At 37.6% G+C, this 22,244-nt stretch overlaps 1 protein-coding gene across 1 annotated transcript in view; it reads left to right on the plus strand.

Annotated features, from left to right (window-relative positions):
* The window catches only part of GTF2A1L (general transcription factor IIA subunit 1 like), a 46,065-nt gene that overhangs the window by 12,613 nt on the left and 11,208 nt on the right, over window positions 1–22,244 (plus strand). Inside the window, exons 4-7 of the mRNA XM_040224768.1 lie at window positions 2,602–2,686; window positions 3,682–4,244; window positions 19,522–19,782; window positions 20,610–20,699. Of these exons, the coding sequence (XP_040080702.1) occupies window positions 2,602–2,686; window positions 3,682–4,244; window positions 19,522–19,782; window positions 20,610–20,699 (999 nt within the window). The remainder of the gene's footprint in view (window positions 1–2,601; window positions 2,687–3,681; window positions 4,245–19,521; window positions 19,783–20,609; window positions 20,700–22,244) is intronic.

Below are 22,244 nucleotides of genomic sequence, written 5' to 3' on the forward strand. Positions count from 1 at the left end.
AGTGGAGCCTAGTGGGCCACAGTCCACGGGGTCACAGAATTGGACATGACTTAGCAACTAAACAACAACAGAAGATGATATATGATCCACTAACTCTTCTTCCTTTCCTTTCAGCCCATGAGTTACCTTTCTGGGGTACAAGAATTTTGTTGTTTAGTCGCTAAGTTGTGTCTGATTCTTGTGACTCCTTGGACTGTAGCTCTCCAGGCTCCTCTGTCCTTGGGATTCTCCAGGCAAGAATACTGGAGTGGGTTGCCATTTCCTTCTCCAGGGGATCTACCCCACCCAGGTATAGAACCTGTGTCTCCTGCATTGGCAGGCAGGTGCTTTACAGCTGAGTCACTTCGGTTGGTTCGGTTCAGTTGCTCAGTCGTGTCTGACTCTCTGCAACCCCATGAATCGCAACACGCCAGGCCTCCCTGTTCATCACCAACTCCCGGAGTTCACTCAGACTCATGTCCATCGAGTCAGTGATGCCATCCAGCCATCTCATCCTCTGTCGTCCCTTTCTCCTCCTGCCCCCAATCCCTACCAGCATCAGAGTCTTTTCCAATGAGTCAACTCTTTGCATGAGGTGGCCAAAGTATTGGAGTTTCAGCTTTAGCATCATTCCTTCCAAAGAAATCCCAGGGCTGATCTCCTTCAGAATGGACTGGTTGGATCTCCTTGCAGTCCAAGGGACTCTCAAGAGTCTTCTCTAACACCACAGTTCAAAAGCATCAATTCTTCGGCACTCAGCCTTCTTCACAGTCCAACTCTCACATCCATACATGACCACAGGAATAACCATAGCCTTGACTAGATGGACCTTTGTTGGCAAAGTAATGTCTCTGCTTTTGAATATGCTATCTAGGTTGGTCATAACTTTTCTTCCAAGCAGTAAGCGTCTTTTAATTTCATGGCTGCAGTCACCATCTGCAGTGATTTTGGAGTCACTTAGTGGACCATTTACTTCTGTTTCTTCATTAAAAACAAAAATCATAGTCCTTACCACAATTTTTAGAAAGAATGTTGCTGCTTTTGATAGGAACCAGTGAAGAAATATTTCTATCTTTGGAATTCTTGGAAATAAGTTCTCATTAATGTTGGTCTTCCTTGGTGGCTCAAATGGTAAAGAATCTGCCTACAGTGCAGGAGACTCAGGTTCATTCCTTGGGTCGGGAATATCCTCTAGAGAAAGGAATGGCTACCCACTCCAGTATTCTTGCCTGAAGAATTCAATGGACAGAGGAGATTGGTGGGCTACAGGCCATAGGGTCACAAAGATTGGGACCTGACTGGAGCAACTAACACACAAAGAGTAAAATCAGATTTAGAAAGTAAAAGTGATAGGGCCTACAGGATTATATCCCAAAGGTAGCTGTTTTACCTGTATGATGTATATCCATTTAGACTTCATCAGAGAAGGCAGTGGCACCCCACTCCAGTACTCTTGCCTGGAAAATCCCCATGGACAGAGGAGCCTGGAAGGCTGCAGTCCATGGGGTCGCTGAGGTTCGGACACGACTGAGCGACTTCACTTTCACTTTTTACTTTCATGCATTGGAGAAGGAAATGGCAACCCACTCCAGTGTTCTTGCCTGGAGAATCCCAGGGACTGGGGAGCCTGGTGGGCTGCTGTCTATGGGGTCGCACAGAGTCGGACACGACTGAAGTGACTTAGCAGTAGCAGCAGACTTCTTCATTAAAGAAAGTTATATTAATTTTCACAGTAAAAGTAGGGTCATTCTCTGGACTATTTCTGTAATTTCTTTTTCTAAACTTAGTAATATAGATGGCCCTTTTCAATGCTAGGTAAATATTGATTAGCCTTAGTGGATGTATCACAGTTTAATTAACCAGTCTTTTGTTTATGGACATTTAAATTATTGTTAGTATTTTTCTAATATAGCATTACATTGGTGATACTTGTAGATAATGTTTTGGTGTGTTTGTGATAATCAGGTAATTGGGATAAATTTCTAGAAGTAGAATTTCTGGGTCAAAGATAATGCATGTCTTTAGTTTTGGCGTATACTGCAAAATTGCCCTCCAAAAGGATTGTGCCATATATGCTCATATAAGCAGTGGTGAGAGACAGTGGATAATATTAATAAGTCTTTAAAATTCTTGCATGTCAGATAGGCAAACATGTTTCCTTATCTTTTCATTTAGTTTTTAAAAAATTTTAAAACCCTAAGGTCTAATTATTCTAAAATAAAAATGATAACACTTTTATCTGCTTTAAAATAATATTAGTGATCAACTTACAGACTAGAGGGCTCCTATAAACAACTGTGGTTCTTATATTTGACATCTTGAGGATCAGTGCCCATTTAAAAGCTATGTTGTGGGCAGATTTTATGAGTCAGTCTTCATGTTATTTATGAAGACTTACTGACTTCATTGCTAATAGCCGTAGGATGAAATCCTTTTATTTTTAATGAGATGATCTACATCAAATATTAAAAAGCTGTTTACTCAAGAGTACTCAGCCCTAATGCTGGGTCACTATTGTCATGTTGACCTTAATCAGATTTTTTTGTATCCTCTAAGAGATCAGGAAAAAAGTTTCAAGTAAAGCCTCTTTCCAAGTTTCTAATATAAAATTTTCATATCTAGGGCACCTCAAACTCCAGTGCAAGCTTTACTTTTCCTGGTTATCCTATTCATGTACCGGTGGGTGTGACACAACAGACTGCATCTGGTAAGAGTATAGTCTTAAGAATATTTTGTTTTTAGCATTGGTACTGACTTCTGGATGTTAACTTCCACAATTTTAAATTAACTATACCACAAGTCATTGAAGTTATAGGAACTTTTGATAAACCTTACTTAAAAGTAACAATAAATAGTAGTTGTTACGAAAGCAGTCTACCACAAAAAACACTAAGCCTCTCTATTAAGACAGGCACTAAGCTTGTCCCCACATTTCACTTCCAGTACTCTTTCCCAACATTGTATAAGATGCTTTGTGTAGGTTTTCTCTAGTTTAAGCTAGTTCCCTGAATTGTTATACACATGTCCCAGCTAGGTCTAATCAAGAAAAACTAAAGATTAGATTTATCAACATTTGCCTCCTTTCTTTTTGGAGATTGTATCAGAATATTTGAAAAATTTGGAGGTTTAACTTGTGTCTGCTTTTCAGAGAACTGTTTCTTTATTTGAAAGAGAATCATACCTATTTTTTTTTTTTGGTCATTACAGTTTAAGCAAAGCACCTGACTCGGTGCTCAAAAAGTAAATTTCTTTCTTCTTTTTAGTATTATTTTAAGGAAAGAAGGGGAAAATTTGTTAACTTTTGAAATTATTAAGCCCTTTTTAGACAGCCTTGTCTTATAGTTGTTCTATGGTATCTTATATCTAAAGTATACATTCTCCCTGACTAGGTTTCTTAAAAATCCCAATTTAGGTTATTAACACTGTAATTTATTACACAGTGGGAAAGGCTCATGGAATAAATATTGGTGGCCTGTGTATGTTTCCATATGTGCCATATAAGCAATAGTGGGAAAAGGCTGGAGTTAAAGCAAGATATGTTTAATTTTTCAAAATAAGAGTAATACATTATTATGGTAGAAGACACACAAAAAATTCTGGGAAAAAAAAAAAAAAGCTCCTGGCCTCCTGTGCATGAGATTGTTTTTTTTAAAGGAGATTAGGATTCTGTTATACTTACAATTTTGTTTTCTCCTTTTAAAGCTCACCTTTATAAAGTCAGTGTACCATTTATGGTGACACAGACTTCTGAAAGAGCAAGTATTCTTCAGCCTCCAGTTCAGCAAGTATTTCAGCTGCTTGGGCAGCCGTCAATAATACAGACAAGTATTCCACAATTAAACCCATGTTTTCTTCAAGCAACTACTGAAAAATCACTGAGAATGGAAACTATGCTCCAGCAACCTATAGTTCTTCCTTCTGAGACAGTGGATAGGAAACATTTAGAAAACACTGGAAATGAGCATAAAATCATATCTGAAGCCTTATTGAATCAGCTGGTAAGCTCTCAGTACATCAGCTTTCCAGGTGTTGTATTTACTCCACAAGCCTCTCAAGCAGGTTCCAATGTGGAGCCAGTGCTCCCGGTTTCAGCTCGAATGACTCAAAATCTGCATGGGCCCCTTTCCACTAGCCCTCAGGGAGCTCAGCAGCAGCATGTGCCTGAGGCTCAGCCTCGTGTTCTTAAAAACAAGATGTGTGGATGTGATTCTGTAAAGCAGCCAAGAAATACAGAGGAGCCCAACAGCCTACCTGTCTCAGAGAAGGTAGAACTGTGTTTAACTTACTGGTATTAACAGATACACAGTAGCCAGTGATTAGATGTCCTGAGTGGCTTTTTTTTTTTTTAAACTGTAACATTACTCAAAAGTATGCTTTGCTTTTTCCTTTAGAAAATTGTTTCTTTATTTTCTTTAAACACACCTATCAGTTTTAAAAAGTATTCATGCTCAGCATTTCTAGACTTACAGTTTTCATGAATGAATTAGAATATTTCTTTGGAGAAAATGCATTTGTTTTAAGCTTCCCTGGTGGTTCAGCTGGTAAAGAATCTGCCTGCAGTGTGGGAGATCTGGGTTTGATCTCTGGTTTGGGAAGATCCCCTGGAGAAGAGAACGGCTACCCACTCCAGTATTCTGACCTGGAGAATTCCATGGACTGCATAGTCCATGGGCTCGCAAAAAGCTGGACACGACTGAGTGACCTTCACTTTTCAATCTATTTTATGTTTCCCTTACATTGTGAGGATTGTTTTTGTGTGCAGATAAAGTTTAAGATTCAGAAATGCATCCTAGTAATTAAATGAGTATTTTGAGGTAATTCATTAAATGTTCAAAAGAGATCCAAAAGTCTTATTTCTTGTTCTACCTTTGTGCTTAGTCACTCTGTTTACATAATTTTCCTAAATTTCCATATGAAAGTTTTCTCTCCATGAGGAAGTATCTTTCTAGTAGATATTTTGTTTCTCTGTTTGCTAAAATACTAATTTCTTTTGGAATTCAAACCACTAAAAAATAGCTCCTAATTAACTTTCCATATTAAAAATAGGTTCATGTTACTAATTTCCAAGGAATTCCTAGTGATTGCAGAAAGATTCATGGAGAATTTTGCATGGTAAAATTAAAAAATCTTGTGTTATCTTTTTACAAATGTAAAATGTCTTACAGCTAATTCCATTTATACAATTTAGTGACATATGACAAATAATTGACAACTTGTGTCTCTGACTAATGATTTAGTAGTCCTTTAGAATTGCTGTACAAATCTGTAGCAATATAGTAGTTAACTGCAACCTTAATACTTTTTTAGATAAAAGGGAAGGGTATAGTATAAGGTTTACTATGAAAGAGGAAGTCACTCAGTCATGTCTGACTCTTTGTGACCCCATGGACTGTAGCCTGCTAGACTCCTTTGTCCATGGAATTCTCCAGCAAGAATATTGGAGTAGGTTCAGTTCAGTTCAGTTGCTCAGTCATGTCTGACTCTTTGCGACCCCATGAATCACAGCACACTAGGCCTACCTATCCATCACCAACTCCCAGAGTTTACCCAAACTCATGTCCTTTGAGTCAGTGGTGCCATCCAGCCATCTCATCCTCTGTCGTCCCCTTCTCCTTCTGCCCCCAGTCCCTCCCAGCATCAGGGTCTTTTCCAAGGAGTCAACTCTTCGCATGAGGTGGCCAAAGTATTGGAGTTTCAGCTTTAGCATCATTCCTTCCAATGAACACCCAGGACTGATCTCCTTCAGAATGGACTGGTTGGATCTCCTTGCAGTCCAAGGGACTCTCAAGAGTCTTCTCCAACACCACAGTTCAAAAGCATCAATTCTTCGGCACTCGGCTTTCTTCACAGTCCAACTCTCACATCCATACATGACCATAGGTTGGTCATAACTTTCCTTCCAAGGAGTAAGCGTCTTTTAATTTCATGGTTGCAATCACCATCTGCAGTGATTTTGGAGCCCCCAAAAATAAAGTCTGACACTGTTTCCACTGTTTCCCCATCTATTTCCCATGAAGTGATGGGACCAGATGCCATGATCTTAGCTTTCTGAATATTGAGCTTTAAGCCAACTTTTCACTCCTCTTTCACTTTCATCAAGAGCCTCTTTAGTTCCTCTTCACTTTCTGCCATAAGAGTGGTGTCATCTGCGTATCTGAGATTATTGATACTTCTCCCGGCAATCTTGATTCCAGCTTGTGCTTCCTCCAGCCCAGAGTTTCTCATGATGTACTCTGCATAGAAGGTAAATAAGCAGGGTGCCAATATACAGCCTTGATGTACTCCTTTTCCTATTTGGAACCAGTCTGTTGTTCCATGTCCAGTTCTAACTGTTGCTTCCTGGCCTGCATACAGGTTTCTCAAGAGGCAGGTCAGGTGGTCTGTTATTCCCATCTCTTTCAGAATTTTCCAGTTTATTGTGATCCACACTGTCAAAGGCTTTGGCATGGTCAATAAAGCAGAAATAGATGTTTTTCTGGAGCTCTGTTCCTTTTTCTATGATCCAATGGATGTTGGCAATTTGATCTCTGGTTCCTCTGCCTTTTCTAAAACCAGCTTGAACATCTGGAAGTTCACAGTTCGTGTATTGCTGAAGCCAGGCTTGGAGAATTCTGAGCATTACTTTACTAGTGTGTGAGATGAGTGCAGTTGTTCGGTAGTTTGAGCATTCTTTGGCATTGCCTTTCTTTGGGATTGGAATGAAAACTGACCTTTTCCAGTCCTGTGGCCACTGCTGAGTTTTCCAAATTTCCTGGCATATTGAGTATAGCACTTTGACAGCATCATCTTTCAGGATTTGAAATAGCTCAACTGGAATTCCATCCCCTTCTTTAGCTTTGTTCTTAGTGATGCTTCCTAAGGCCCAGTTGACTTCACATTCCAGGGTGTCTGGCTCTAGATGAGTGATCATACCATCGTGATTATCTGGGTCGTGAAGATCTTTTTTGTACAGTTCTTCTGTGTATTCTTGCCACCCCTTCTTAATATCTTCTGTTTCTGTTAGGTCCATACCATTTCTGTCCTTTAGCGAGCCCATCTTTGCATGAAATGTTCCTTGATATCTCTAATTTTCTTGAAGAGACTTTTCCATTCTGTTGTTTTCCTCTATTTCTTTGCATTAATCACTGAGGAAGGCTTTCTTATCTCTCCTTGCTATTCTTTGGAACTCTGCATTCAAATGGGAATATCTTTCCTTTTCTCCTTTGCTTTTCGCCTCTCTTCTTTTCACAGCTATTTGTAAGGCCTCCTCAGATGGCCATTTTGCTTTTTTGCATTTCTTTTCCATGGGGATGGTCTTGATCCCTGTCTCCTGTACAGTGTCACTAACCTCCATCCATAGTTCATCAGGCACTCTGTGTATCAGATCTAGTCTGGAGTGGGTAGCCGTTCCCTTCTCCAGAGGATCTTCCCAACCCAGGGATCAAACCCAGGTCTCTTGCATTGCGGCTGGATTCTTTATTGTCTGAGCCACCAGGGAAGCCCAAGGTATGCTATAGGGTACAGTGAAGGATAACGAACAAATAACATGTTTATCAGGAACCATTCAACTCATTATTCAGATGTTTGATGAACCCTGTTTAAAATCTTTTAGCAAGTGGTTTTAGTTTAGTTTGGTATAATGTGTTAAGGGCTTCTCTAGTGACTCAGATGGTAAAGAATTCACATGCAGTGCAGCAGACCTGAGTTTGATCCCTGGGTTGGGAGGATCCCCTGGAGGAGGGAATGACAACCCACTCCAGTATTCTTGCCTGGAGAATCCCCACGGACAAAGGAATCTGGCAGGCTACAGTCCATAGGGTTGCAAAGAGTCATACATAACTGAGTGACTAAGTACTCACACCAAGGGTAAAATACTTTTTGAGCATTTTTTTATCATATTTTCACAAACCATATAAAATTTAAGAAATGTAGGATAAATTCCTAATTATGAAACAGATGATTTTGAGAGAAAATGACTATAAGTGTTTTCATCACTTATAATTTTATTGGCATTTTCTTCCTGGACTCTGAACTTTAAAGATTTCTGGAGTGATGATTCAAGGACTTATTCTACTGTCACCTATTAGATGTCATCTTGTACTTTGTTCTGATATGGAGAAGTAGATCAGTTAAGGAAGATTAAGCGAGGATTGTTTAGAGGGTAGTGGTTAAGAGCTTAAGCTTTAGAGGCACAACAGGTTCAAATTCCAGGTTTGCCTTTTAAAAGCAAACTATGTATTGTTGCTCTTTAAAATTCAGTGACTGTCCGTAAACTGGGCATAAAACCAGCCTCATAATTTTTAGAGTTATCAGAGATGTATATGGAGTTTTTAATAGCTTCTGTCACCATAAGATTTAGGTTAGTGCTGTTATGCTTTATGGGCATGTGACATATTGGATAATGGTTCATACAACTTGTTGATTTTAAAATATATCTGTATTTAAAACACAAACATTGAAAGGAATTTAACTTATTAAAATTTTTTTCCATAGGATATCTTAAAATAGTAATCTGGTAAAATTTATACTAATATAATTTTCAAAAAAGTTTAGAAATAACTCTTTATAAGTAGCTTTCAGAAATTCTTATCGCTGAAAACAAGTTACAGTTAGCCCTTCATGTACAGTTAGCCTGCTTTTCCTGTGTAGACTGCCAAAGATCTTAAGTTTTTATGTAGGTTTAACATCATTACTGTTGCATAAAATATATTCCTGACAGTGTTTGACATGCTCCTATTTTAAGGTGTATATTATTGTATATTACTATGTTAAGTTTTTCCTCAGTGGAAGAATTTTGTTTTCTAATCTTACAGTGCTATAGAAAATTAGGAACTCGGATTTTCATTGTAACTCCCAAAAGTAGAAGGAGAGAAATGGGTATGATGGTGTATCTTCCCCAGCTCCTTTTCATCTCTTGCTTCTCTTCCCACCATCTTCATTGTCCCTCTCCCAAATATTATTTCTGCTACCTTCTCTTTAAAATATTTACCTTTCTGACTGCTTCTTCTTATCTCCTTCATGACTCCTCTTTATCTGCCCTTCCTGTTTCCTAAAGGTTCTATCCTCATTTCTTAGTTCATGTTTTCCGTGGGCAGTCCCATGCAATATCGTGGTTTTAACTATGATGTTCGTATTGATAACTGCATTTCCAATCTTGTTATTCTCTTGAGCTTCAGTCTCTAACTCGATGGACATGAATTTAAGTAAACTCTGGGAGTTGGTGATAGACTGGCATGCTGCAGTACATGGGGTAGCAGTTGGACACGACTGAGTGACTGAACTGAACTAAAAGTATTGAAATCATATAGAGTCTGTTCTCTTATCATACAGTGGAACTCTTAAACAGCAGAGGGGTTAGGGACCCTGAGCTCTCTGCAGTGAAAAATCTACGTATAAGTTTATAGTCAGCCTTCTGTATCCATGAAAGTGAAAGCCGCTCAGTTATGTCTGACTCTACTGGAGTGGGTACTCTTTCCCTTCTCCAGGGGATCTTCCCAACCCAGGGATTGAACCCAGATCTCCCTCATTGCAGGCAGACTCTTTACCAGCTGAGCCACAAGGGAAGCCCTCTGTATCCATGGATTCAACCAATCACAGATCTTGTAGTACATATTTATTGAAAAAGATCCATGTGTAATGGACCTGCACATTTCAAACCTATATTGGTCAGGGGTCCACTGTATAACATATGATTTAGCATTTTAACCATTTTGTAGGTGTACAGTTCAGTGGCATTAAGTATGTTACATTGTTGTGCAACCGTCACTACTGTGCATCTCTCGAACATTCTCATCATCCCCCAAATGAAATTCTGTACCCATTAGAAAATAACTTCCCATTACCCTCTCCATTCAGCTACTGGTAACTTCTACTTTCTGTTTCTATGAATTTGATTATTCTAGGTACCTTGTGAATGGTATCATACAATATTTGTGCTTTTGTGACAGGTTTATTTTACTTAGCACATTTTTAAGGTTCATTCATGTTGTAGCATATATAGGAATTTCATTCCTTTTAAAGACTGAATCATGATTTTTGACATCTTTTAAAACCAAGTATTTCTGGAATATATTCCCTCTTCTCCATCTATTACCCTAATTGTCTCTCACTTGGGATAATATAGTTTCCAACTAATTACTAGCCTTATAGTCTCTATGGGTTCTTATTCCACTTTTCCCAATCCGCCCATCCTAGAGGTTAAAAGATTCAGGGATGAGAAATGTTTTGGATTCCTTTTATATCCCTTAATAACTATGTGAGTTGGGCAAGTTACTATATCCTCATTTGTAAATAAAGATAATCGTATCTACCATAGAATTGTGATGGTGGGAAGATTATGTGAGAAAATCAGTGTGAAGTGCTCAGCAGCATACTTCCTAGCACATGGTAAGAACTCAGTGCACATTAGCTATAATCTCTGCTCCTCTTGGCTGCCATAGATTTACCCAGCATACAGCCGCTTGCCATGTCACTGACTGCCCATCAAGCTACAGGATAAAATTTAAACTCCTTGTGAAGAAACATTAATAGAAACCTCGATTAGATACAGTTGGGAGACCTGCAGGGGGCACTCTTCACACCCGGTGACAATGGCAGAGCCCAGTTAGAAGAAAGACCCCTCATGTTTCCTGACAACAACTTAACCAATGAAAAGCAGTGGGATCTTTGTTTACTGTAGCTTTCCCAACTTCCTTCTTTCTATAAGCGTTCTGCCCTCAGGGGGATGTGCACTTAGCCTCCCATGGTTGCACACCCCACATCTCTGCTGATCCTGAGTAGCCCTGTCTTTGCTGAGAAATACCTGGCAGTCTCCTACTAGGCCAGCACTCAGTGTGGCGCACAAGGACCCCCGTGTTGTTGTCTGCTTTTCTTACCCTTCCTTCATTTCATACCTATTGCTTTACTGGGAAGCAACAAACCACGAGCAAGTAGCTGTGTTGACTTTGTTGTTTCCTGCCTCTCTGGTTTTGCTAGCCGCTCAGCTTTGTGCCTGGATTTTTCTCCCACCATCCTTTCTTATGGTTAATTCCTACTTAGCCATTTATTACTTTCTCCAGAAATTTTATTTTAATACCTTTCTGTCTCCCCACTCCCCTTTTATTATTAGTTTGGATGTATCTCTTTTGTGTCATCATAGCCCCTTAAGCCTGTATCTGTCATAATGTAGTTAAAAGATATGTTACAATGACCTCTGTGCACTGAGAGGTATATTTGATTAATATCTATGTACCCAACACCCGAAGGGGAAAAATATATATGTATATTAGAATATAAACTTTAAAAGGGAGAATCTGTGACTAGTTTATTTGGCTCAATAATTCTCAACTCTGGCTAAATATGAGAATTACTGTGTGCATGCATGCTAAGTTGCTTCAGTCGTGTCTGACTCTTTGTGACCCTCTGGACTGTAGTCTGCCAGGCTCCTCTGTAGTTGGGATTCTCCAGGCAAGAATACTGCAGTTGGTCACCATGCCCTCCTCCTGGGGATCTTCCTGACCCAGGGGTGGAACCCACGTCTCTTACCACTCCCGCCCTAGTGGCACTTGGGACACCCATTAGAATTATTGGGACATTAAAAAATTCCAAATCCATTCTGATAAATTATCATACTGATAGTTATTTGAATTGATGATTTAGATAATTGAGCACATATTTTTTGAGTTACTATATGATACTTCTAAATGAATAAAATCTCTTAATGAGATTTTAAAACTCAGCAGTAGCCACAGGACTGGGAAAGGTCAGTTTTCATTCCAGTCCCAAAGAAAGGCAATGCCAAAGAATGTTCAAACTACTGCACAATTGCACTCATCTCACACACTAGCAAAATAATGCTCAAAATTCTCCAAGCCAGGCTTCAACAGTACATGAACCATGAACTTCCAGATGTTAAAGCTGGATTTAGGAAAGGCAGAGAAACCAGAGATCAAATTGCCAACATCGAAAAAGCAAGAGAGTTCCAGAAAAACCTCTACTTCTGCTATATAGAGTATGCCAAAGCCTTTGACTGTGTGGATCACAACAAACTGTGGAAAATTCTTTAAGAGATAGGAATACCAGACCACCTGGCCTGCCTCCTGAGAAATCTGTGTGCAGGTCAAGAAACAACAGTTACAACTGGACATGGAACAACAGACTGGTTCCAAATAGAAAAAGGAGTACATCAAGGCTGTATATTGTCACCCTGCTTATTCCACTTCTATGCAGAGTACATCATGAGAAACGCTGGGCTGGAGGAAGCACAAGCTGGAATCAAGATTGCTGGGAGAAATATCAATAATCTCAGATATGCAGATGACACCACCCTTATGACAGAAAGTGAAGAGGAACTAAAAAGACTCTTGATGAAAGTGGAAGAGAGTGCAAAAGTTGGCTTAAAGCTCAACATTCAGAAAGCTAAGATCATGGCATCTGGTCCCATCACTTCATGGGAAATAGATGGGGAAACAGTGGAAACGGTGACAGACTTTACTTTTCGGGGGGCTCCAAAATCACTGCAGATGGTGACTGCAGCCATGAAATTAAAAGACGCTTACCCCTGGGGAGAAAAGTTATGACCAACCTAGATAGCATATTAAAAAGCAGAGACTTTTTTTTGCCAACAAATTTCCGTCTAGTCAAGGCTATGGTTTTTCCAGTGGTCATGTATAGATGTGAGAGTTGGATTATAAGGAAAGCTGAGCACTGAAGAATTGATGCTTTTGAACTAAACTGTGGTGTTGAAGAAGATTCTTGAGAGTCCCTTGGACTGCAAGGAGATCCAACCAGTCCATCCTAAAGGAGATCAGTCCTGAATATTGATTGGAAGGACTGATGCTGAAGCTCAGACTCCACACTTTGACCACCTGATGTGAAGAACTGACTCATTTGAAAAGACTCTGATGCTGGGAAAGACTGAAGGCGGGAGGAGAAGGTGAAGACAGGATGAGATGGTTGGATGGCATCACTGACTCAACGGACATGAGTTTGAGTAAACTCTGAGATTGGTGATGGACAGGGAGGCCTGGTGTGCTGCACTCCATGGGGTTGCAAAGTTGGATATGACTCAGTGACTGAACTGACCGGATGTGATGTTTTTATTTCTTTATAGGCAAAAGCAAATTTAAGAAAATACTGTTTTTTATATTTGTCAAAATATGTTGAGATATATTTCACCCCAGGTAAGAGTAGAGTGGCATGACATGATCTTGTACATAGCTAGGTAATAAATAATCATTGCAATTGCTTTATGGGAGATACTTAGATTCAATTACTGTTAAGAATTAAAGAAGATATACCCTGCCATTATGATTATTGTTGTTTAATCACTAAGTTGTGTCTGACTCTTTGGGACCCCATGAACTGCAGCATGCCAGGCTTCCCTGTTCTTCACTATCTCCCGAAGTTTGTTCAAACTCATGTCCATTGAGTCAGTGATGCCATCCAACCATCTCATCCTCTGTCATCCCCTTTTCCTCCCGCCTTCAATCTTTCCCAGCATCAGGGTCTTTTCTAATGAGTTGGCTTTTCACATCAGGCAGCCAAAGTATTGGAGTTTGAGCTTCAGCATCAGTCCTTCCAAAGAATATTCAGGACTGATTTCCTTTAGGATGAATTGGTTGGCTCTCGTTGCTGTCCAAGGGACTCTGAAGAGTCTTCTCCAACACCACAGTTCAAAAGCATGAATTCTTTGGCTCTCAGCTTTGTTTATGGTCTAACCCTCACATTCATACATGACTACTGGAAAAACCATAGCTTTGACTAGACTGACCTTTGTTGGCAAAGTAATGTCTTTGCTTTTTAATATGCTGTCTATGTTGGTTATAGCTTTTCTTCCAAGGAGCAAGTGTCTTTTAATTTCATGGCTGCAGTCACTATCTGCAGTGATTTTGGAGCCCCCCAAAATAGTCTGGCACTGTTTCCACTGTTTCCCCATCTATTTCCCATGAAGTGATGGGACCAGATGCCATGATCTTAGTTTTCTGAATGTTGAGTTTTAAGCCAACTTTTTCACTCTCCTCTTTCACTTTCAACAAGAGGCTCTTTAGTTCCTCTTGCTTTTGACTGTAACGGTGGTGTCATCTGCATATCTGAGGTTATTGATATTTCTCCCGGCAGCTTTGTTTCCAGCTTGTGCTTCATCCAGCCTGTTGTTCAGTGTAGAGTTTTTAAAATATGTTCTGTATATGAAATCTGTTTCAGATACATAATTTGCAAATATTTTCTCCTATTTTGTGGGTTTCTTCACTTTGTTGATAGTATCCTTTGATACACAAAGGTTTTAATTTTGATGAAGTCTGTTTTATCTTTTTTTCTTTTTGCCTGTGCTTTTGATATCATATCTAAGAAATCATTCCCAAATTCACTGTCATGAAGATCCTCCTCTATGATTTTTTTCTGAGTCTTGCAGTTTTAGGTCTTATGTTTTAGTTTTTAATCCATTTTGAGTTAATTTTTGTATATGGTGTAAGGTAAGGGTTCAGCTTCATTCCTTTGCATGTAGATATTTACTTTTCTTAACATTTGTTGAAAAGACTGTTGTTTCCTTGTTTAACATTCTTGTTATTTTTATTGAAAATCATTTGACCATACATGTGAGAGTTTATTTCTGGGTTCCCTGTTTCACTGGTCTTTTTTCTGTCTTTATGCAAATATACTGTTTTTGACTACTGTAGTTTTATATTAAGCTTTGAAGTCAGGATATATGGGACCTCCAGCTTATATTTTCTTTTTCAAGACTGTTTTTGTTATTCAACATCCTTTGAGGTTCCATATGAATTTCAAGATGGATTATTCCATTCACACCAAAAATGTCATTTGGATTTTGATAGGGATTGCATTGAATCTTAACCTTTGCATGCATGCTGAGTCACTTCAGCTGTGTCCGACTCTGTGCAACCCCATGGACAGCAGCCCACCATGTTCCTCTGTCCCCAGGATTTTCTAGGCAAGAACACTGGAGTGGGTTGCCATTTCCTTTTCCACTTAGATGCCTTTGGGTAGTATCAATATTTTAATATTCAATATTAACTCTTCTAACCCAGGAATGAAGAATTTATTCCCATTTAGTAGTGTCATTTTTGACTTCTTTGCAGTGTTTTGTATTTTTTAGTGGACAAGTCATTTTCCTCTTTGGTTGTGTTTACTCCTTAGCATTCTGTTTGATGGTATTGTAAATGGAATTGCTTGCTTTGTGTTCAGGTTGTTAATGCATAGAAATACAACTAATTTTCTTATTTTTTTTGTATGCTGTACCTTTTGCTGAATTTGTTCTAACATTGTATGTGTGCGTATATGTGTGTGAGAATGAAACTTTTGGGGTTTTGTACATAATAAGATGTCATCTGCAAACAGAGCCGGTTTTACTTCTTCGTTTTCAATTTGGATGCCTTTTATTTCTTTATCCTGCTTGATTGTCCTAGCTAGGATTTATTGAATAGAAGTAGCAAGAGTGGGCAGGGCACCTTGGATGAAAAGGAAAAGCTTTCTTTTCATCATTGTATTAGCTGAGGTCTTCTCATAGTTTGCATTTATTACGTTGAGGCAATTTCTTTCTACTCCTAGTTTGAATTCTTTTAAATCATGAAAAAGTGTTGAATTTTTCAAATGCTTTTTCTGCATTAATTTAGATGATTGTATAGTTTTTTCCACCTCTTCATTCTGTTAATGTGTTAATTTTTCATGTTTTGAACCACTTTTGCATTTCAGGAATAAATCTGACTTGGCCATGGTATATGATCCTTTTAATGTGATATTGAATTTTGTTAGTATTTTGTTGAGGATTTTTTTATTTTGGCTGTGCTGTGCCTCTTGTGGGATCTTAGTTCCCTGATTGGGGGTTGAACCTAGCCCTTGCAGTGAGAACTCAGAGTCCTAATCACTGGACCATTAGGAAATTCCCTTCTTGAGGATTTTTGAGGATTGAGGTTATAAATGTTTAGTAGAATTCTTTAGTGAAGCCATCTGGTCCTGGGCATTTCTTTGTTGAGAGATTTTTGATGACTAATTCAATCTCATAATTGGTTATAAGTCTGTGTATATTTTCTCTTTCTTCATGATTCAATCTTGGCAGGTTGTGTGTTTTTAGGAATTAGTTCATTTCATTTAGGATATCCAGCTTGTTGGCATGCAGTTAGTCATAGTATTCTGTTATAATTCTTATTATTTCTGTAAAATCAGTAGTAAATTTTCATTACTTCTGATTGTAGTTTTCTTTATCAGTTGAGTCATATATTTATCAATTTTATTGATCTTTTTGAAGAAATAACTCCTGATTTTATTTTCTCTATTGTTTTCTTTTTCTTTATCTTTGCTTTACTTGGTATTATTTCCTTCCTTCTGCTAGCTTTGGGCTTTATTTGTTCTTCTTTTTCTCAGTTCAGTTCAGTTCAGTTCAGTTGCTCAGTCGTGTCTGACTCTTTGCGACCCCATGAATCGCAGCACGCCAGGCCTCCCTGTTCATTACCATCTCCCAGAGTTCACTCAGACTCACGTCCGTCGAGTCTGTGATGCCATCCAGCCATCTCATCCTCGGTCATCCCTTTCTCCTCCTGCCCCCAATCCCTCCCAGCATCAGAGTCTTTTCCAGTGAGTCAAATCTTCTCATGAGGTGGCCAAAGTACCGGAGTTTCAGCTTTAGCATCATTCCTTCCAAAGAAATCCCAGGGTTGATCTCGTTCAGAATGGACTGGTTGGATCTCCTTGCAGTCCAAGGGATTCTCAAGAGTCTTCTCTAACACCACAGTTCTAAAGCATCAATTATTTTTAATAATTTGAGATCTATCTACTTTTTTTAATGCAAACATTTACAGCTATCAGTTTCCCTCTGAGCACTGTTTTGCAGCATCCCATATGTTTTGGTGTGTTGTATTTTCATTTGTCTGAAGATATTTTTTATCTTTTGCAAAAAATTCTGATTCCTTTGATTTCCTCTTTGATCCATTGATTTTTTTTAGACTGTTGTTTAACTTCTGTGTCTTGTAGATTTTCTGGGTTTCCTTCTGCTTTTATTTCTGGTTTCATTCCATTGTGATCAAAAAAGATACTTTGTATGATTTCAGTCTTTTTTGTGGCCTAACTTACCAGCCTGTCCTGGAGAATGTTCTGTGTGAACTTAAGAAAAATGTATGTCCAGCTGTTTTGCAAATTTTGTTTATGTTTGTTAGGTGTAATTAGTCTGTCATGTTCAAGTACTTTATTTCCTTATTGATATTCTGTCTGGTGGTTCTATTCATTATTGAAAGTGGAGTATTGAAATGTCCTACTATTATTGCAGAGCTATTTCTCCCTTTTTGTTGCATATATTTAGGAGCTCTGATGTTTGGTGCATGTATGATGAATTGATCCTTTTATCATAATTTCTTTGTTTTTGACAGTGTTTGACTTAAAGTGTACTTTGTCTGATATTAGCATAGTTTCCCCAACTCTTGTGGTTACTATTTGCATGGAATATCTTTTTCCATAGTTTTACTTTTGACCTGTGTGTGTCCTTCAATTTAAGATGAGTCTCTTGTAGACAGCATATTGCTGGGTACTGTTTATCCATTCTGCCAAACTGTTACTTTTGATTAGGGAATTTAATCTATTTACCTTTAAAGTAATTACAGATAGGGGAGGAGTTATTCTTGCTATTTTGTTATTTTCTGTGTGTCTTTTAGCTTTTTTGACCTTCATTTCTTCCCTTATTATATTCTTTTGTGTGTAGTTGATTTTTTGTAATGACACATTTTGATTCCTTTCTCATTTCTTTTGTGTGTATTCCATGTTTTCTTTGTGGTTAAAGTTGTTAACAGCCTGTTTTGAACTGATATCAACTTTAATTTCATGTAAAAACTCTGCTCCTTTTTATTATTTCCCTGTTTGCAATGAGCTTAATTTGGTCTTCTCATTTTAGTTTCTTACAGTGGAATTTTAGGTCACTGATTTGAGACTTGCTTAGGCTGCAGTCCATGGGGTCGCAAAGAGTCGGACACGACTGAGCGACTTCACTTTCACTTTCAAGTTTTAAAATGTCGTGGTTTTGTTTGCATTCAGTTAAAATTATGTTTTAATTTTCCTTGTGACATATTCTTTGACCCATGGGTATTTAGAAGTGTGTTGTTTAATTTGTAAGTATTTGAGGATTTTCCAGATCTTTCCATTACTGATTTCTGGTATAATTCCTTTTACTAAGTGAACATATACTTTGTGTGTGTTACATTTGTCAAAGTTTGTTTGATGGTTCAGAATATGATATATCTTGTGAACATTCTTTGTGCTCTTGAAAAGAATGTGCATTTAGCTCTTTGGGAGTAGAGTTTTCTATAAATGCCAGTTAGGTTATGTTGGTTCATTGTGTTGTTCAGGTTTTCTACATTCTTACTGAATTTCATTCTGCTTTTTAAATTAATTACTATGGAGAGGAATGTTGAATTCTCCAACTATGATTGTGGATTTGTCTGTTAATCTTTTCATTTGTGTCAGTTTATATTTATATTTTCTTTTAGGGTTTGGCTTATTCTAGTTAGTACAGTCCTTTATATTTTTATTTATCCATTAAACGTGATGTTACTTGTCCTTTCTACTTCATTGTTGTTTAAAGTAAAACAGTTAAAACTTTAGAGATATTATTTAATTTTAAATTAGTTTGTATAAAAGCTGATACTTTTTTTTCTGGGCTTTCTTTTTTTAAAAAATTATTTATTGTAAATGAAACAAAGATGAATATTTTTAATAATAAAAGGTACAGTTCACTGAGAAGATAGACATCATAAACCACTAGAATATCAGAAGAAATATAAGGGAAAAGAAAAAAATATATAATCATAGTGAGATATATGATCATTTCTCTGAGAATATTTTATCAAATGCAGAAAAAATAAGAATAAGAACATCTTGAAATGATGTCATTTATAATTTAAATGTAATAGATTTATATTTATATTAATCATATCCTACACAAATATATTTAAAATTTTGTATCTCATAGGTTGTTATTAGATGTCAATAGGACATTTAGAAAAACTGGCAAAAAGAAAGTAGAATTCTTTTTTGTGTATGTGACACATGTTATAAGTATAAACATGTTAATTTTGAAATTATTTTCCATTATAGGTTATCATAAGATATTGACTATAGTTCCCTGTGCTATACAGTTAACCTCTGTTGCTTGTTGCATATCTTTTTTTAATTAGAAATGTATAAAAACTGATAAATATTACCTGAAAGCAGACAACTGATTTCTGTCTATGTATGACTGCAAGTTTATTTACAATTTAAATATAAATTTATCCCCATATTACATAGAAATGCTGCTGCTGCTGCTGCTAAGTCGCATCAGTCGTGTCCGACTCTGTGTGACCCCAGAGACGGCAGCCCACCCGGCTCCTCCTATAGCAGTGTTCTAAAATTCAAAATTAGGGAACATCACCTGACCAGGTGAAATATAGTTTAAGAAGCCACTTGTGAAATGTTTATATAATTTTATATTTTGCTGATTCAGTGTTTTGTATACTTCCTTTGTATACTTTCCTTTTATTTTGACTTTTGTATACTTTCCTTTTATACTGACTTACAAAACTTTATTGCATTTCTTTCTGTTTTTAGGATTCCAGTTCTCAGATGGATTTGAGCATTCAGGTAACTGATGGTGACATTAATGAGATAATTCAAATAGGTGGAACTGGAGATACATCTTCCAATGATGAAACAGGAAATACAAGAGATGTAGATGAGAACGGATTGCTAGGGATTATTGGTGCAGGAGACCTGAAGGTACCTGAAGAAGAAACTGGCAGTGTATCAAATGAAGATTCAAGTGTGAACAGTAGTGATAATGAAGACCCTGAGATAGACCTTGTGGAAGAAGTAAGGATTATTTTTGAGTTGAAAGTTTTAAAAATTTATAGCATTTGTGCTCTAATATACTTCGGAATCAAGAGGAATAACAGTTCAGATCAACGCTGTCTTTAGTCTTTAAAGTGAGACTTACTTGTATTTGTACTTGTATTTAAGCTTTTGACCTTAAGCTGCAATGTAAATCAGTATTAAGTATTTAGGAATCAGTTACTATATTTGTTAGTCTTAACTAGAGATAGTGGGAGTTTGAAGGGATGGGAGTGAAGTTAAAGAAGGCATCCAGGGTAGAAGCATAATGTATCTGCTCTAATCCTAATATATGCCATGAAATCTTTGTGGAATGTGATAATTAAGAAGCATACGTGTTATTAGCTATCATTTATGGTGACCTTACATATGTCTCTGGAGAAGGAAATGGCACCCCACTCCAGTACTCTTGCCTAGAAAATTCCATGGATGGAGGAGCCTGGTGGGCTACAGTCCATGGGGTCGCAAAGAGTCGGACTCGACTGAGCGACTTCGCCTTTGCCTACATATGTGCTGGGTACTATACTAAATTGTATTGCCTTTTGTTATTTAACATTCCACTGCCCTATGGCTCTTATTACTGTTCTCATTTTGCAAATGAGAAAACTGAGATATGAGGAGTTTTAATAGCTTGCCAAAAAGGTCAGTCTTGTGGTTGTTGAGTGGCCAAACTGGGAGTCAAACTGAGGCTGTTTGACTTTTAAGTACAGTACTATTCTTTGCACTTGGAGAGACAGAATATGTCCCTCTATCTTTAAAAAATTCAGAGTATCATAAAATTCATTAATGTGACTATCTTTCATCTTTAGGACCCTTTAAATTCTGGAGATGACGTTAGTGAGCAAGATGTGCCAGACCTGTTTGATATGGATAATGTAATTGTCTGTCAGTATGATAAGGTACTGTACTCACCTTTTAGACTTTGGATTGATTAATTGCATTTATAGGAGAAAGTAAGCAAAATGATAAGAAATACTATGATGAGTTTTTATTCAGTTAAATTAATCTCAAACAGATAGTTAATTCTATAAATTTGAGGGGTATTTTGGGTCTAACACTGTGCTGTGTGGTCTCAGTGATACCAAAAAAGTGATAGTCCTTGTCTTAAAGAGGTGACAATCTTATTGAAGCAAGATGTTTCTGTATGGAATAATAGAATGGCATACAATAAGATGGTAGGTAAATCAAAAGCTAAAATATGTGACAGATAAATCAAATACTAAAATACATGGCATATAAATCAAATACCAAGATGAGTGGCATGTAAATCAAATGCTAAGATAAGTGGCACAGACAGTTAAGTCCTAGGAGTGGCTAGGAAATGCAAGAAATCGTTTGTAGTTGGAGTTCTCCACAAATCCTTTCTCAGTGATGTGGGGCTTTTAAATAGGTCTTGAATGATTTGTAGGATATAGATAAGTGTGGAGAGTAGGCATTCAGGAGAGTAGAATAGCCTAATAAAAGGCAGAGAAATGAATGCATGTAGAATTATAAGAAAGAGTGAAGAGACAACTCTGCCTTGAATAAAGTGTTTTCCTTTTGACTATTTTAGGAAATGAGGCTGGGTGGGGGACAGAGGTTGAAGCAGATTGGAAAACCTAGAATCCTGGTAGGGAAAAATTCAAACTTGATTTGGTGGACATTAGCCCTCTAAGGATGATATTGAGAAAATTTCAATTGGGTTCTAAAACTGGCTTTGTTAATTTGGAAGTGGCAAATAGTAAGAAGAACAGGGATGGTACATAAAATAACAGAGCCCAGACTAAAGATGGAAGCATAGAACATAGAAGAATTAGAGATTATGATGGAAGAATCACTGGACTTTCAATACTATGTTGAAGAGAAGTGGTGAGAGTGGGCATCTTTGTCTTGTTCTAGATTTTAGCAGGAAGGCTTTCAGCTTTTCACTCTGGAGTATTATATTGGCTGTGGGTTTGTCATAAATAGCTTTCATTATATTGAGATTTGTTCCCTCTAAGCCCTGTTTTTTTTTTTTTTTTTTTTTTTTTGTCATGAATGGGTGTTGAATTTTATCAGATGCTTTTCCTGCATATGTTGAGAGGATCACATGGTTTTTGTCCTTTCTTTGGTTAATGTGGTATATCGTATGGATTGGTGTGTATTGAACCATCCTTGTGCACCTGGGATGAATCCAGCTTGGTTGTGGTGTATGAACTTTTTTTATGTGTTATTGGATTTTGTTTGCTAATATTTTGTTGAGAATTTTTGTGTCTGCATTCATCTAAAATATTGGCCTGCAGTTTTCCTTTTTGGTAGTGTCTCTGTCTTGTTTTGGTATCCGTGTGATGGTGGCTTCATAGAATGTTTTGGGAAATATTTCTTTCTTTTCAGTCCTTTGGAAGAGTTAGAGAAGGATGGGTGTAAGTTCTTCGTTGTGTGTTTGGTAAAATATACAATAAGGAAAAGACAGTCTCTTTAGCAAG

The sequence above is a fragment of the Oryx dammah genome, unplaced genomic scaffold (genome assembly GCF_014754425.2).
Source record: "Oryx dammah isolate SB20612 unplaced genomic scaffold, SCBI_Odam_1.1 HiC_scaffold_25, whole genome shotgun sequence".
Lineage (NCBI taxonomy): Eukaryota > Metazoa > Chordata > Mammalia > Artiodactyla > Bovidae > Oryx > Oryx dammah.